General features: G+C 43.1%; 1 protein-coding gene and 1 non-coding gene across 19 annotated transcripts in view; both read left to right on the forward strand.

The window, feature by feature from the left end:
• Pum1 (pumilio RNA binding family member 1) overlaps positions 1-16862 on the forward strand; it is a 110706-nt gene that overhangs the window by 77612 nt on the left and 16232 nt on the right. For 15 of the 18 annotated variants that reach the window (XM_051171517.1, XM_051171519.1, XM_051171520.1 and 12 more), the window contains 6 exons: positions 1772-1910; positions 3743-3886; positions 5152-5448; positions 6536-6772; positions 14125-14392; positions 15674-15803. In XM_051171517.1, the coding sequence (XP_051027474.1) occupies positions 1772-1910; positions 3743-3886; positions 5152-5448; positions 6536-6772; positions 14125-14392; positions 15674-15803 (1215 nt within the window). The remainder of the gene's footprint in view (positions 1-1771; positions 1911-3742; positions 3887-5151; positions 5449-6535; positions 6773-14124; positions 14393-15673; positions 15804-16862) is intronic. The other 3 variants (XM_051171524.1, XM_051171525.1, XM_051171526.1) reach the window with 1 other exon arrangement.
• On the forward strand, positions 2002-2074 carry LOC127212081 (small nucleolar RNA SNORD103/SNORD85). Its single transcript, XR_007833466.1, has one exon. It is a non-coding gene; the product is annotated as a small nucleolar RNA SNORD103/SNORD85 (small nucleolar RNA).

Below are 16862 nucleotides of genomic sequence, written 5' to 3' on the forward strand. Positions count from 1 at the left end.
ACTGTTCTTTTAAAAAATGCTCTTCTCCACCCTACCCCCCACCGTGTGTGTGTGTGTGTGTGTGTGTGTGTGTGTGTGTGTGTGTGTGTGTGTGTGTGTGTAGCCCTGGCTATCCTGGAACTCACTGTGTAGACCAGGCCTCTTTCTGAACTCAGAGATCTGACTGCCCCTGCTTCCTGTGTGCTGGGATTAAGTGTGTGGGTCACTGAGCCCTGTCAGAATATCAGTGGGAGTTTCTATACAGAGAAACTCTGTCTCAATATCTATCCCAAGCCCACCCCCCAACAAAAGGGAAGAATTTCAGAGGGTTACAGTTTCAGACAGCAGAGGGAAGGCAGGTGGGTAGCAGCAGTTGAGAGTTCATATCTCAAACTACAGCAGGAAGCAAAGAGCACACTGGGAAACTCCCAGCTCGCCCCCATTGGCATATTTCCTCCAACAAAGCCTCACCTCCTAGTTTCCCTAAAACTGTTTATACCACCCGGAGACAGTAGTAGTCAAACTAGAAACTGTGGGGGCCATTTTCACTTAAACATCCATATAAGATGAAAAAGAAAATATTGGAATTGGAGTTACAGGCAGTTGTGAGCCATCATGTAGCTTCTAGGAACTGAACCTGGGTCCTCTGCAGTAGTTTTTGTTTGTTTTGTTTTCCTTTTTGTCTTTCGAGACAGGGTTTCTCTGTGTAGTCTTGGCTGTCCTGGACTCACTTTGTAGATCACAGAGAATTTGCTTCTGCAAGAATTCTGTTTTTCCCCCCAATAATTTATTTATTTATTATGTATATAGTGCACATTATATGACATTCTAGATGGCTGTGAGCCACCATGTGGTTGTTGGGAATTGAACTCAGGATCTCTTAAAGAGCAGTCAGTGCTCTTAACCACTGAGCCATCTCCCCAGCCCCCTGCAAGAGTTCTTAATGTTTGGCTAAGCTATCTCTCCAGCCTCGTTGTTATCTTCCTTATTTAGTAGAAGCTTTGTCGATCTTGTTCTTTTTGTTTTGATGTTCTGATGTATGGTAAGAGTTAACTGCTTGATTAAAGAAGCAACGAAGTACTCTACTTTCTCTCCTCCTTTCCCCCACCCCCATTTCCTTTTGGGGGAGGGGGAGACAGGGTTTTTCTGTGTACCCCTGGCTGTCTTAGAGTACTTCCTCTGTAGACTATGCTGGCCTCAAACTCACAGAGATCTGCCTGTCTCTGCCTCCTAAGTGCTGAGATTAAAAGTATGTGCCACCACTGTTTCTGCATGTAAGCCTGCAGGCCAGAAGAAGGCACCAGATTTCATTATATTTGCTTATGAGCTACCTACTATGTGGTTGCTGGGAATTGAACTCAAGACTTCTGGAAGAGCAGCCAGTGCTCTTACCTTTTGAGCCATCTCCCCAGCCCCTGCTCTGCTATTTGTAAAGTTTATAGCTAAGGATAGTACAGTGAATGAAGTTTTAACCGTGTGGTGGGGTGAGCTGAATATTTATCCTAACAGCCATGGCATGTGATGAAACCATTATAATAAACATTTTTTTTTTCTTGCAGTGGTGTGTTATATCTTTAATCTCCACCAGAAACAGGTGGATTTCTGAGTTTGAGGTCTATAATGTGATTTCCAGGACAGTCAAGGTTGCACAGAGAAACCCTGTCTTGAAAAACCTGAAGTGGGGGGAGGAATATTTCTTATTGCTATCACTTAAAAGACTGACTTTTCTTGAGCATATAGTGTGTCCTTGATAACTTTCTGTGAGATGGCATTTCTGTCTTCCTGTTCCTAGGTTCTTCGTGGAGGAGCTAGCCAGCGTCCTTTGACCCCAAATCAGAACCAGCAGGGACAACAAACAGATCCCCTCGTAGCAGCTGCAGCAGTGAATTCTGCTCTTGCCTTTGGACAAGGTCTGGCTGCAGGTATGCCAGGTAAGGTAATGCTGATGCTCCTAATGCTTAGTGGAGCCAAAAATGTGTGAATTACAGGAGAATGGGCAGTGCTTTTAGCTTATGATTGGGGACTGGCAGGGATGATAAATACTTGCCCTCACTTAGACCAGAGGTCATTGATGAGAGCTTTGTTCTGAGCCAGTCATTGGTCATCATGGACATCCTCACATGTGCCCTCACAGCTGAGAATGCGAGCTTTGCCCTGTTGGCAGTTTCTCTGGCCTCAGGAAGAAGTGTGGGCAGAGTGATCAGCCTGCTTTAGAGAGAGTCTTTGGTTTGGTCCTAATGCCTGTGTATTTGAACAACATGACTAAGAAGGAATTCCTCTATTTTTTAAAATGGCATCCATTTATATTTGTAGGATTTCTAGGTTTTCTTTGGCTATCAGCTTCTGAGTTCTAAATGCACGAGTCAGCAATGTCTATTGGTCTTTTTACTTGTTGGCAAGAGTTGGATGTGGTTTGATGTTATACAGTTGAAACAGGTCCTTAATTTTCTGACCCTTTCCTGTCCAGATGGAGTCAGATAAACTCATTAATAAACTGAATAGCCTTAACTTGCCTCATGTATTTTGTTACTTATCTCTGTGCTGTATTAGCTCTCCTGTGTATGTGCACATAATTCTAACTAAGACCTGGAGATTGTTAGTAGCTATGAAAACTTTATCAGTCAAACCTTGCCTATTGCTTGTCACTCTCTTTCGGGATGTGTAGCCTAGAGTATTGTGTGGTATGCCAGTACTACGGGGTTGTGCCCATTACACTTTTGTTATTTGTTTAGTCAAGAAAACAATAAAATAGCCTTGGCTAACTAGCACTTTGAAGAGAAAGAATTCCCTATCCTAACAGTGACCAGAAGAAGAGAACAGTACTGTTCCTAGTGTGAACATGTTAAAGTGTGCTTGCTCACTGAAGACCCCTCCACCCATCTTTAATATTCCTAAGGTTTTTTACAGATCAGGGAATGAATGCTCAGAGATTCAAGGCCTTTCACTCAGTTATGTAAGTGTCAGAGCCAGGTTGTACATCTAGGTCTATGTAATCACAAAGCTGGGTTTGTCACTATTAATATGTTGGTGCCAAGGATGCATTTTTCCTTTTGTAATTTCCGTGAGTACTGTGGCTTACGAGACCCATATATGTGATCCAGACTGTGGTTAGTATTGAGTCTTGTGTACCTAAACGTATGGATTAGATGCACAGTTAGAGACTAATAGCTGTCTTAGTTACTTTCCTATTCCTAAAGTAAGACACCATGACAAAGCAACTTACAGAAGAGTGAGTTTATCATTTAGACTGACTAACCCTCCAAAACTGTAAACCCCAAATAAATAGGCATGGTGCTGGAACAGTAGTTGAGACTTTCCATCTAGATCCATATGCATGTGGCAGAGAAAGTTTATTGGGAATGAGCTTTTGAAACCACAAAGCCTGGCGCCCCCCCCCCCCCCCCCCCCCCATGAGGCCACTAATGAGGTCAAACTTACCAACTGGGGACCAAGTAATCCCTGTGGGGATTAGTCTTGTCTCTGTTATTCATCAGGGAACTCTTGACCTCAAGCCCTACAACACCAATACAATGAGACGGTTGGCTAACATAGACAGCTATGGCTGATGGGCAGGTAGCATTCATAGGAAGGTGGAAATGCTGGCGTACTGTGAGATTTCATCATGTCACTTAGAATGGCCATGTGGTGTAATGCTTACAAACCATCTATTGCGGTAATTCCCACCTAACACATTGCATGGTGGTTAAAACCTTGGCGGCTGAGACTGACAGTGTTTCTATTGTGTGCTGCTTACTACCCCCAGGTTATCCAGTCTTGGCACCAGCTGCTTACTATGACCAAACTGGTGCCCTTGTGGTGAATGCAGGGGCGAGAAATGGCCTTGGAGCTCCAGTTCGGCTTGTCGCTCCAGCCCCAGTCATCATTAGCTCCTCAGCTGCACAAGCAGGTGAGCTTCATTTTAGAGGACTGTAGTGACAGAACTAACGGGGAAGGGTGGCTGACAGTGATGGTCTTTGAATAGTTTGTAATGTACTTTAATTGGTAGATCTCTGCCTCGATTTTTAGCTCTAATATTTCAAAGAGAATCAGAAGCTACAAGGCAGTGTGGTGGAGTCAGATTCTTTTGATGTTGTGTGGCACCTGGTTAGATGCAGGGTCAAGCACAGGAAGCGGCACTGCAGTCAGCATTCCAAAAGCTAACGGTGTATTGTTTTTCAGTGCCCTTTTCTTTTTTTGGTGGGGTTGGGAGTCTGTTTTGACATAGGTACTGAGAGAACTGGCAGAGTAATGCATTGATTGTGGTGAGATTATTTTTTAACTACATATTTTACATGAAAAAAAATTTTTTTTGAATGAGAGTAAGCTGGGTATGGTTGCACACACTTCCCATCCCAGTTCTTGGGAGGCAGAGTCAGGTGAGTCTCTTTTAGGTTCTATCTCCATTCCAGACAGGCTTACATAGTGCAGCCCTGCCTATAGCTGGGCGAGTGATCATGAAAAAAACCAGCATGATAAGAGGTTAAAGGGTTTAAATGTATGGACAAAATAGTGTCATGGAAAAAGTCTCCATGGGTATGTACAGAATTTGAGATTTTTAGAAAATAGTTTTTAATGGGTCTGTGTAATGCATGAGCCACTTTTAGACTGGAGACACAGCTCGGCATATCTTTAGGAAGGCAGAGGCAGGTGTGTCTCTGTGTGTTCAATGCCCGCCTGGTCTACAAAGCAAGCATAGGACAGCCAAGGCTACACAGAGAAACCCTGTCTCAAAAACAAAGCTGGAGCTGGGCCAGGTGGTGGCGCACGCCTTTAATCGCAGCACTCGGGAGGCAGAGGCAGGTGGATCGCTGTGAGTTTGAGGCCAGCCTGGTCTACAAAGCGAGTCTAGGACAGCCAAGGCTAACACAGAGAGACCCTGTCTCGAAAAACCAAAACCAAACCAAAACAAAACAAAACAAAAAACCCCAAAAAACAAGAACTGGAGACACTTTAATCTACTTCCAGCATAGAGAGCTTGTCCTATGGTATTTTTACTTAAAGTCCATAATATAGACAGTAGAGGCTTCACATGAAGTGATCAAAAATGGATTTGTACCATGTCAGCATTGAAAAGCTAATAAAGCGTTAGAAGTTTTTAAAAAGTGGATAAAGTGCAGTATGGGTATGTGGTAGTGCCCTTCTTACCCTAATGGTGTGCTTTCTTCCTCACAGCTGTTGCAGCGGCTGCAGCTTCAGCAAATGGAGCAGCCAGTGGTCTTGCTGGAACCACCAATGGACCATTTCGACCTTTAGGCACCCAGCAGCCCCAGCCCCAGCCGCAGCAGCAGCCTAGTAACAATCTGGCTTCCAGCTCTTTCTATGGCAGCAATTCTCTTAGCAGCAACTCCCAGAGCAGCTCCCTCTTCTCCCAGGGTTCTGCCCAGCCTGCCAATACATCCTTGGGATTCGGAAGCAGCAGTTCTCTTGGTGCCACCCTGGGATCGGCCCTTGGAGGGTTTGGAACAGCAGGTAGAAGCGAGACGGAGAGGCTGAATTTGAATGAGTTTTATAAACTTTGTGGAACCCCAACAGTGCATGACACCCTGCACAGATACCACAGGCAGATCTGGACCAAGTCCCAGGCTGCCTAACCAGCCCACCTAACCTTTGAGATGCTGGACTATAGAAATCAAGTTATGCAGCCTGGGCCTCTTTCAGGTCCATGCTCATGTCACTACTTAACTTATATTCACTTTGCCAGTTTGTTTCAGGCATTCAAAACTAAAGAGAGGGGTTCTTCCAGGCGTTAGGAAACTCATGGAGGGAACTGTAGCAATGTGGCTATTAAGCTGAGGGGGAAGGAACCACAAAAGGTCATAGGGCTGGGTGCTTCACGTTTAGGACTGTGCCCGGTGATTGGCTTGAATATCTTAAGCAGGAGTTTGTTTTGAACATGCTAAGGGAGACGTTGTGGAACATTGGGAAGAACAGTGCTAGACCACAATATTTCTGTTTTGATGGGAGAAGAATGCAAGAATGTAGTCTGGTGGACAGTGGGATACTTGGAGTGGCTATCAACAGTGTGAGTTTAGAACAGAAGGGCACATCTGAGAGAAAGTGCACTAATTGGAGTTGTAGGCTAAGGCTAGCAAGCAGTAGCTCCTGATGGAGCCCACCAAGGCAATAGGCCTCATAAGAAAGTCCTGTGTAGTGGACAGTGCCCTGCTTATGCATCTTTTTTCTGTGTTCCATTTTTCTGCTAGAACCTTTCAGCTGGTGAAAGGCTTCTTTCTAGTTCATTTCCTTTCACTTTTCCCATAGCTCATGTGGCCGTCAAAGCTTTTTAACCTGCCCCCATCCCATTATATCTGTGACACTAAAGGAGGTAAATTTGGCATACTTGTGTGATGGCTTGAATACTAGCTCTGTTAACCTAAGCCATGTCCTCTTTATTACTTTAGCTGCCCCTAGAACTGCTACATTAACAGTTAGGCTGTCTCTGCTGACACATTTGCGGTGGTAAGGAGTCTGGATCAAAGTGTTAGGAACAGGCCACTGGGCTTGTTCTTCAAAGAACAGGCCTGTTCTTATCTGCATTGTTTTAATTCCATTTTAGTTGCAAACTCCAACACTGGCAGTGGCTCCCGCCGTGACTCCCTGACTGGCAGCAGTGACCTTTATAAGAGGACATCGAGCAGCTTGACCCCCATTGGACACAGTTTTTATAACGGCCTTAGCTTTTCCTCCTCTCCTGGACCCGTGGGCATGCCTCTCCCTAGTCAGGGACCAGGACATTCACAGACACCACCTCCTTCCCTCTCTTCACATGGATCCTCTTCAAGCTTAAACCTGGGTAAGAACCATTACTCTAACACCATCTTGAACGCTAGAAGTCTCTTGCCACCGATGACATTACAAGTACTTTGCATAAGCAAAGGACAGTCCCTTTATTCTAGAAGTGTCCTGGTGTTCTGTGCCTTTGGTAAATTCCTCATGTTGCTCAGGTTGTACCTGCAGCTTCACAGCAGTTGGGGATTGCTTAACATCTGGATGCACCCCGTGTATTCACTCCAGCTTCAGTGTGGACATTTATTCTCGGGCAAACATAGCAAAAGTCATGGTAGAGACACAGACAGACACAGAGGAAAAAAATAGTCATTAGTATAGTACCGGTGATGACAGCACTCTGAACATGCTGCTAATTTTCTTTGTAGAGTCCCCCCTCTCTTGTATAAAAGTTAGTAGCTTTTTCACATACAACATTTCATTGACTTTTTTTTTGCCAGATTATTAAGTGTTGATAAATGTTCTTCAAACTTACAGTCTGTTAGTAACTAGATGTAGATTCCTAGGTTCATGTGTGGGAGTTTTAGAAGATTCTCGACAGCAGGCTTTAAGAATAATAGGAAAATTACAGTAGCACTGGTCAGTGTGGAGATTTCCTATCCAGAAACAAGGCATGCCCCTTTCATTGTTTCTCAGGTCTGGATTTTAGGTACTGATTTACTTCCAGATGGGGAAAGTTGAATTAGAGAAGTGGAGAACACGTTTTATGAACAAATGGTGAGGTGAGAGTGTTGCTATTTTGTATTGGTGGCTTTAAAAGAGAGCGTCCTGAACAAATCAGCAAGAATACGCTTACTAGAAGATCCCGCCTTTGCCCACCATGTTTAAATGTGGCTTCAGGGACTTGGCAGTGACGACAGAATAAAATTGAATAGCATGATTTTATTTGGAGAAACCTTTATGCAAACCAATAAAAGTTAGATGACATCTACAATAAGTTATTTTAGAATGAAGAGTTTGAAGGCAAGTGCTGCACACTGTGTGTGTGTGTGTGTGCATGAGGATGTGTGTGCACACACACACACACATATCAGAGTGCATGTGTATTCGGAAGTGGAGGACACTTGGAAGGACATTTCTTACTGGCTGTCCACAATGGCTGGATGGGGCATGTTGCAGTGTAGTGTTTCCTAGCAACAGAAGGCCTGGCTGCAGTGTAGGATCTGGAGGGTGATAGGCTCAGAGACAGAGGACTGAACAATCACTGTCCAGATGGACCTTCCTCATGTTAAAACTCTTGTGCCTCCTGGGAAGCACAAGGTAGGTAGCACCCTATTCCATGTCTCACTTGTCTCCGATTTAGACAGATTTTTTCAGAAAAGATTCTAGATTATATATTTTCAATGTATAACTTTTGAACCAGCACATTGTAACTAAATCTGTAACATTTCACTGAGTTGTTTGTGGTGTTATTGTTGTTGGTCTGTTTTGTCGTCGTTTTGAGTTTTAGATTTTTTTAAAAAATGTGTTGGGTTGTTTTACCCTGCATGTATGTTTATGTACCACATATGTTCCTAGTGTCCAAAGATCCCCTGAAACTGGAGGTGGGAATGGTTGTGAGCCACTATGTGGGATACTGGGAATCTCTCATGGAGCCTCTGGAAGAGCAGCCAGTGCTCTTACCTGCTGAGCATCTCTCCAGCTAGCTATCTTCTAACTAAACTAGTTAGAAAAACTAAGTGGAGGCCATATGTAGCCTGAACTAAGTGCAGTGGCTCTGGGTATGCACACTAGATCTGAAAATGCTTCATGTAGGAGGCCTTTCCTCTTTGCAGCCTATCTGCAGCCACAGCTAGATCCAATAGTCAGTTCCTTAGAATATTCTAAGAAAGCAATTGACCTGCTTAATATATTTTTTGAATATGTTTTTCTCTTCTAACATTTTACTCGTTTTTCTTTTTTTTGATTTTCCGAGACAAGGTTTCTCTGTGTAGCCTTGGCTGTCCTGGAACTCACTCTGTAGACCAGGCTGGCCTAAAATTCAGGGATCGATCTGCCTGCCTCTGTCTCCTGAGCACTGGGATTAAAGAGGTGTGCCCCTATCACCTGAGTTTGCTGCTTTTGTTGTTGTGTGGGCTTTTTTTTTGTTTGTGTTTTCTTTTTTTTAAAGATTCGCTTTTATAGTTTTAAATTTGTGTAGGTGTATGTGGGTATGTGCATATGAGTGTAGGTGCCCTCAGGCCAGAGTTATAGGCTTCATGGAGCTCTGCTTGTGAGCTACCTGATGTGAGCATGGGTCCTTTGAGAGAGTAGCAAGTGCTTTATCCCTCAAGTTTTATTGTTTTAATTCCTAAATTTAATGTGTTCATTTTGAGTTAATGTTTTCATCTTGTGTGGTTAGGGTTCGCTTTGCCAGTATGTGGTTTGGATGCCATTATGAGTGGAAATTTTTTCTAGTTGAGGATTGTTTGTTTTGTTATTGAAATACAATATATCTTATCCAGAAAAATCATTAGTTTGTTTATTCTAATGGTCTTAAGGTAAATTTGCTAGAAGTTCTTTATAATAGAATAGAGAGGAACATATTATTTTGCCTGTGTTTGTTTACTTGCTTGACATTTGTTGAGCGTTGATATTGTAATGAACCTTTTATGAGGAGAAGGCTTCCCAGCATTACAGTTGAGTTTCTGTTGTGAATGGGCTTTGGTTTGTCAAATACTTTATGTCTTTGTTGATCATGATAGGACTCATTTTGTGACTATTTTGTTGAGTTTACATCTGTGTTCGTAAAATATAGATAGTTTCCTTTTGTGTTATAATGTGTTTGTATCACATACTTGTTGTCAGGTAGAATTGATTTGTTGTAAGTAGCCTACTCTCCTGTAGCTTCTGGAAGTTGTGTAGTATTGTCATTGTTTCTCCTTTAGTCATTGTAATATTCACCAGTAAAGCCTCCAGTAAGATTTTTAATTATTAGCTTACTTTTTTTTATGTATGGACTTTATGTATGGCTTTAGGATTTGTCTGTCTGTGTTGATCTTTCTTCCTTTCTTTTTTCTCCTCTTTTTCCTCTCCTCCCTTCTCTTCTTTTTCCTTGCCCTTCTATTTCCCCTTCAGGTTTTCAAGATAGGTTTTCTCTGTGTAACCCTGGCTGTCCTAGAATTTGCTGTGCAGGAGAGGCTGGCCTCGAGCTCAGGGATCCACCTGTCTCTACCTCCCAAGTGCTGGGTTTAAAGGTGTGTGCCACCATACCTGGCATTATTACTACTACCACTACTACTACTACTGTTTTTTGTTTTTATTTTTTGAGCCAGGGTCTTCTTACGTTGCCCTGGCTGTTCTGGAACTCAACTGTGTAGATTAGTTGGCAAGTTTTATGTTTCTTAAATCAGGTTTGGTAATGGTGATTGTGCTTTCCAAGATATTTGTCCATTTCATCTACATTCTCAGAATTGTCATAAACTATAATTAGTGCTGGTTCCGTAGCTCAGCTGGTACAACTCTTGCCATGCAAGCCCAGTGACCTGTGTTAGATACCCAGGTCCCACATAAAGGTTAAAAAAGAGAACCAACTTGATGAAGTTATCTTTTGACCTCTACTGGCATCACCCTCCCTCCAATTAAATATATATGATGTAAAAGGGGAGGGGGCGCACTGGAGAGATGGCTCAGAGGTTAAGAGCACTGTCTGTTCTTCCAAAGGTTCTGAGTTCAATTCCCAGCAACCACATGGTGGCTCACAACCAACAGTGAGATCTGGTGTCCTCTTCTGGTGTGCAGGCACACATTCAAGCAGAGTACTGTATGCATAATAAATAAATAACTGGGCAGTGGTGGCGCATGCCTTTAATCCCAGCACTTAAGAGGCAGAGGCAGGAGGATTTCTGTGAGTTTGAGCCCAGCCTGCTCTACAAAGTGAGTCCAGGACAGCCAACTCTACACAAAGAAACCCTGTCTCAAAAAATAAATAATAAATAAATCTTTTTTTTTTTTAAAAGAGAAATCTCTTTAATCTCTCCTTCACTTTGTTCGTGCATACATACATAAATACATTGTGTGTAAACATACATGCAAGGTTGATGATGTAAACAAGCATCCATTCCGCATAGCTGAGCTGTGGTCACAGAGCTCCTTTGCAGTGTACGTGTGGAATTGATGGAGCTGGTGGATGCACACTTATGCTGAAATTTTTTTTTTTTTTTTTTTTTTTTTTTTTTTTTTTTTTTTTTTTTTTTTTGTTGTTTGTTTTTTTTCTTTCAGTAAAGGTTTGAGGGTTGATGTCCATTCTGGACTGGATGTTCCAGAAATCTTATGTTAGTACTTTCTGCCCCACTCACCCATGTGTTTGTACTGTACCTACCCATCATGCTCCTGTTCCCTGCTATGTTTCTCCAAGCATACTGTTTTTGGCAGCCCCCAAGTTGTATCTTATAACGCTCTTGAAAATCAGAGGTAGTTGAGATAATTTGCTAGGCTTGTACAGAAGTCTGTAATCCTCAGGCTTCTTGTACTCTGGAGGAGAGTTGTTCCTGTTACTACCTCCAGAGTCGAAGCACAGTGTTGTCCTCCTGTACTCCATGCAGGGTGAGAGAGGTCTACCATCTACCATTTAGGGTGGTTTTTTTTTTCTTGTTGAAGCAGGGTCTTGCCTGAGCCTTCCTAGTGCTGCAGGTATTAAGGCATATGTCACACTTGGAGACCACCATTTAAGTTATGTAGCACATGGAAAGAAGTCACAATACATGTTAAACCAATACCTTGATTTTTGCTTAAAACTGAAGTTCTCTGGTCCTTTTCTGAAAAGACATTCACAAACAGATGAGTACTACTTGGCTCATGCAGAATATACCTGCATTGCTAGATTAATGACCTGAGGAAGTTTTTCTGTTCCAGAGATTTGCATATACTTGCAGTATGTAAAAACGTGGTCATGAATGTATAAATGTCCAGCGTAGGGGCATATTGACTATCGTTCTCTCTAGCCACTTGAATTATGTATTAGTATATTTTTGGCCACTGTAACGAAGTCAAGCTAATGTTAGCTTCAACAGTACTGTACTTCTTAGTACATATAACTGGAAGTTGAGAGTGTTGGTTTGTTCCTTCATTAGATTTTGTTGCCAAGGACCTGGCTTTCTTTCAGCATACCTTCCACCTTTGTTAGTGACCTGCTGATACATTATTTCCCAAGTGGTGTGTGCTTGTGCTGTTCCCCTTTAGGCATGCATGGTGTGACCACCACATCTGCAGTACCTGCCGTCCCACCAGTCTTTTTACCATTTCTCTGTCCTCCTCTCCCCAGACAGGGAAGAAAGCATAAGACTCTGACTAGAATAAAGAGCAATCATTAGGCTGCTGTTTTCTTTTGAATAAATCCATTTGTGTTCAAAAGTACTGTAGCTATGATGAGAATAGCAGCATTCCGAAAAATAAGGAAAGTTGATGTAACAAGACACATGCAGCTGCAAGAGATGAGTTTTCCGGGACGTCAGGGCCAGGAGCCTAGCTTTCCATTCTGGCTATTAGAACTATGTGTATTGTATTTTTGGATGACCTCTTTCTCTTTCTTTTCTCCTCCTCCTCCTCCTTCTTCTTTTTCTCCTTTTCCTTCTCCCTCTTCTCTCTTCAGCTTTTGTTTCCTACTAGGTAAATGTACCATTGAGAACCTTAGGAAGAACTGGGTCTAAATAGATTCTCAGTAACAGTGTAATTTTGAGTTATTATTTTTGTTGTTTCATTACTTTGAGTGAGACCTACACTTTTGAAGTTGGGTCCTAGAATTTGTGAAGAAATCCAAGCTAGGTCTCTTTCTGTAGCTGCCATTAAATACCATACCACGTTCTGTACAGAGAATATAGTGAGTAGATCCTGCTGGTGGCACTGCTCGTGGATTTGGAGTTGCTGTTCATCAAAATCTTTGTGGTTGATTTGGTGTTTTTTAAAATACTTAGATGTTTTGGGTTGGTTTGTTACAGTGATTCAGGGGATAATAACCTGGTTCAGGAATGCACTTTAGCGGTAGAACTTAGAAGGCCACACGACAGTCTTCCAATGCCGGGGGGGGGGGGGAAGAACAACAACCCAAAGATTTTATATTTGTTGTGTTGTGCAGGAAAAGTTAAACATATGAACCAAGTCGAGTATGGTGGCATGCCTTTACTCCCAGCACTTAGGAGGCAGAGGCAACTGGCTCTCTTGAGTCTGAGAACAGCTGGGGCTACACAGAGAAACTGTATCTTTGAAAAACCAAACCAAACCAAAAACCCCAACAGAAACCATGTGAACCATTGTAAGAATTATTGAAAAAAACTAAGTGTACCTGTTAGTTTACTCTGCTACTTTCCTTTTACTGTGTGCGCATGTGTGTTGGCAGGTGGAACCTAGGCCATACCTATGCTAGGCATAGGCCTTTCCACTGACCCACACCCGAGCCCTGCTTCATTTTTTGTTAAGTCTTTTGGTCATAGCTCCATCTTACCTGTTTAGGAAATCACATTTATACCGTAGCCATCAATCAGAGCAATAGTACAAGTGGTGAATGAAGGGTGTTACTGGTGTATCATGTCAAGCTTTGTCCCAGAGAAGTTAAGAGTTGCCTGTTGATGAGGACCATGAAAACCTACCATCTGCCCTACATGTGAGATTTCCAAATTCTGCTTAGTTTTGGAGTTACTCCTTCAAAGAAAGTTTTTCAGGAGTGTTGGGGCTGGGGCGTGCGTTGCAGATGAATTTGGATGCCTGATTTCATTCCCTCTTCTTATAGCACTGGGCATTCTCGTGTAAAACAAGTGCTATACCACTGATCTATATCCCCACCCCTGTTTGTGCTGATCTTAACAGGTGGGCTTCAGCTGAGAGTGCAGGCTGTTTAGAAATGTAGTGAGGCCCTGTACTGTGTGGAGTGGATAAGCTCAGAAGCCTCAGTGTCCTTTGATTTTTCTTAGTGTCACTGTAGGTATTGTGCCTCCTTTTGTTTATTCAGGACATACAATGTATTGCTCTACTGGTTTTACTGGTTGGTCTTGTTTTTCTCCTTTTTAGGTAGTACTGGGGACTGAACCCCAGGCCTCATGCATGCTAGCAAGTGCTCCATCTTTGAGCTGTATCTCAAGCCCCTTAGCACCAGTTTTGCTAGCAGTCTGTTATCAGTGGTTAAAGCAAAACAACAAGCCAAGCAAAACAAACAAAACCCAAAATAAGTATCTTTCTTAATTTTTGTGTAAACATTTCCTTTCATATTGGTGAGGGGGCCTTATGAAAGTCACAGTAGTAGTGGAAATTGTCGGATCATAACACAGTGCAATTGGGAGACATGAAATGATGTAGGCTTATAGAGGTGGGGTGGGAGGTGGGTGCTTTTTCCTCTTAAATGATGTTCCCTAAGCATGGACTCAGGTTTTTCTATTTTGTAACCAACAGGAGGACTCACAAATGGCAGTGGAAGATACATCTCTGCTGCTCCCGGTGCCGAAGCCAAGTACCGCAGTGCAAGCAGTGCCTCCAGCCTTTTTAGCCCCAGCAGCACCCTTTTCTCTTCCTCTCGTTTGAGATATGGAATGTCTGATGTTATGCCCTCTGGAAGGAGCAGACTTTTGGAAGATTTTCGAAATAACCGGTACCCTAATTTACAACTGCGGGAGATTGCTGGGCATATAATGGAATTTTCCCAAGACCAGCATGGGTCTAGGTAAGGACCTGGCTTTGGCCCCCAGCATAACTGAAATCTATGATTCCATGCCTCTGATCGATATACACCACATCATAGAAACATAGTGCCCTTTTGTGTTTCATAGTATACCTCTGCTTTGCCTCTCACTGTTTATTTCAGAGGGACTTGGGCATGACCAAATGTTGAAAAGAGTTTTTAGTGGTCTGGACCATGGGCTTTGTGCCTACTTGTTACTTTATGAGCAGTTAGTCTGTGTTTCTAGTTCCCAAGAATCTCTTAAAATGTTGTTGTTTGCCACTGGGCATGGTGGTACATAGCTGTAATTCCAGTACCCAAGAGACAGAAGCAGGGGGACTGCTACAGGTTCAGGCCATCTTGTTCTACACTTGGCGCATGCATACTCTGCAGTGGTCAGCACTATAAGGTCTGCTGTGGAGGAGACATTGTCATATGGCAGTGTTGATTCCCATTTTATAGGAGCATAATAGGCCTAGCACTTGCTCTCACCCCTGTTGTAGAGGAGAGAGGTCTAGGAGATCCCTGCTGCTCTAGGAGCTGCCAAGAGGGCCACACTGGGCCTAGGGACCCAGTGAGGTGAGATGACACTCATTCTCCTTCCCATCTCTGTGGTAGTTTCTTCCTCTTCATTTTCAGGGAAATTCCTAATAGTCTCCTTGCTCTGTAGCTTCTGCTAGCAGTCTTCCCTGAGGAGTAGAGGCTGGGTGCAGAGACAGCAAGGTTTTCCTGAGTCAGTCAAATGGGTATCAGTATTTCTGAAGTTAATGAATGACTTTCTTTATGGTTATGGGTTATAGAATGGTATAAGAATTATAAGCTTTAAGTTTCTGATGAGGGATGGCTTCTAAAGATCAGAGTCAAGCAGAGCTGGTGCTTTTGTGCATATGCTATCCTGTAGTGCAGTACACCAAAAGTTGAACTGTGGTAGGGACATTCTCTCTTTCAGAAATCTTCCCCTGGAGAGCTTGAGGTTGATTTAACAGCCTGGCAGCCAGGCTTGCTGGTGCACCTCTGTAATCCCAGCACTTGGGGAGGCAGAGGAAGGAGGATCTCTCTTTGAGTTTGAGGTCAGCCTGGTCTGCCTAACAGTTTCTAGGCCAGGCAAGGTTACATAGTGAGACCCTATCTCAAAAAGCAAACAAGCAACAGAACAAAACGAAACAAATCCCACTGTATTTTTTGGGTCACATGGACTGCATGTTGCGGAACTGATGATGCCCATCACACCTTTGCAAGTCTTCTCTGTGTGTGGTTTGATTGCCCCTTCCTTCTGTTCTTCAGATTCATTCAGCTGAAACTAGAGCGTGCCACAGCAGCTGAGCGCCAGCTTGTCTTCAATGAAATCCTCCAGGCTGCGTACCAACTTATGGTGGATGTATTTGGAAATTACGTCATTCAGAAGTTCTTTGAAGTATGTCTTTGTTCTTTCTGCCCTTTGACTTGAAAATCTCCAGCGCATTCCTTTTTTGTTGGCTTTTTGAAGCACAACAGCTTGTTCCAACCTTTAAAGTGATAAGATCTTCTTGAAGAGCTTTTCAGTGTTTCTCCAGTTCCTTCTCAGCCATCGTTGTGCTCGGTGTGTTAAATACCCACATAGACATGCTCTGGGCCTATGGCTTGATGACTGTCTCTACATGAGACCCAGCACAGAGTGTAGACGAGACTGGGCTTGAACTCACAGAGATCCACCTGCCTCTGCTTCTGTCTTCCAAGTGCTGAGATTACAGGCATGCACCACCATGCCTGGCCTTTAAAAAGAGATTGTTTTTTAAAAATATGTGTGGGAGAGAGGGGTACCTGAGGAGGTTGAGACATCAGATTCCTTGATGCTGGAGTCAAGTGGCTGTGAGCTACTTGACAGGTGCTGGGAGTCACACGCAGGTCCATTAAAAGAGTGGCACTTGTCCTAATTGCTGAGCCCACCTCTGTAGCTTCCACCACAGTGGCTCAGATGGTTACATGGATAATTACACACTGCAAAAATAAAAAATAAAAGACACCTAAGGACTTGGCTCTGAACACCAGCCTCAGTGTTTCCACTGTGGCCTGAGGTTGTGTGCATAGGGGTGTCCTTTTGCTTTGGTTCCTTCTTTTACCTATTAACTTGAGTCATCGACTGAGTCTCTTTGGTCCTTTAATGATAAATAATATCTGCTCCTTCTAATAAGTTAAAATTTCAAAGACTTGGGAATTAATGTTTATGTTACTGGTAATATTGTTGTTTTTGCTAATTGTTATCAGCAGCTCCAAAGCTGTTGGATGACACAAAGACACTGAGAGAAAGGATCAGGTGTGGGAACAGTTGCTGGAACTCTGAGCTTATCTGCTAACATCTGTAAATTTCTTACGACCTCTTGTTTGTAAGAAGATTTAAGAGTGGGTCTCTCAAACTTTACCTGCCCACTTCCTCACAGACACTTAGTTGCTCAGTTCTCTGGCTATACTGAAAATGCAACAGCTGTATTCTGAT

Source organism: Acomys russatus, chromosome 29, assembly GCF_903995435.1.
Source record: "Acomys russatus chromosome 29, mAcoRus1.1, whole genome shotgun sequence".
Lineage (NCBI taxonomy): Eukaryota > Metazoa > Chordata > Mammalia > Rodentia > Muridae > Acomys > Acomys russatus.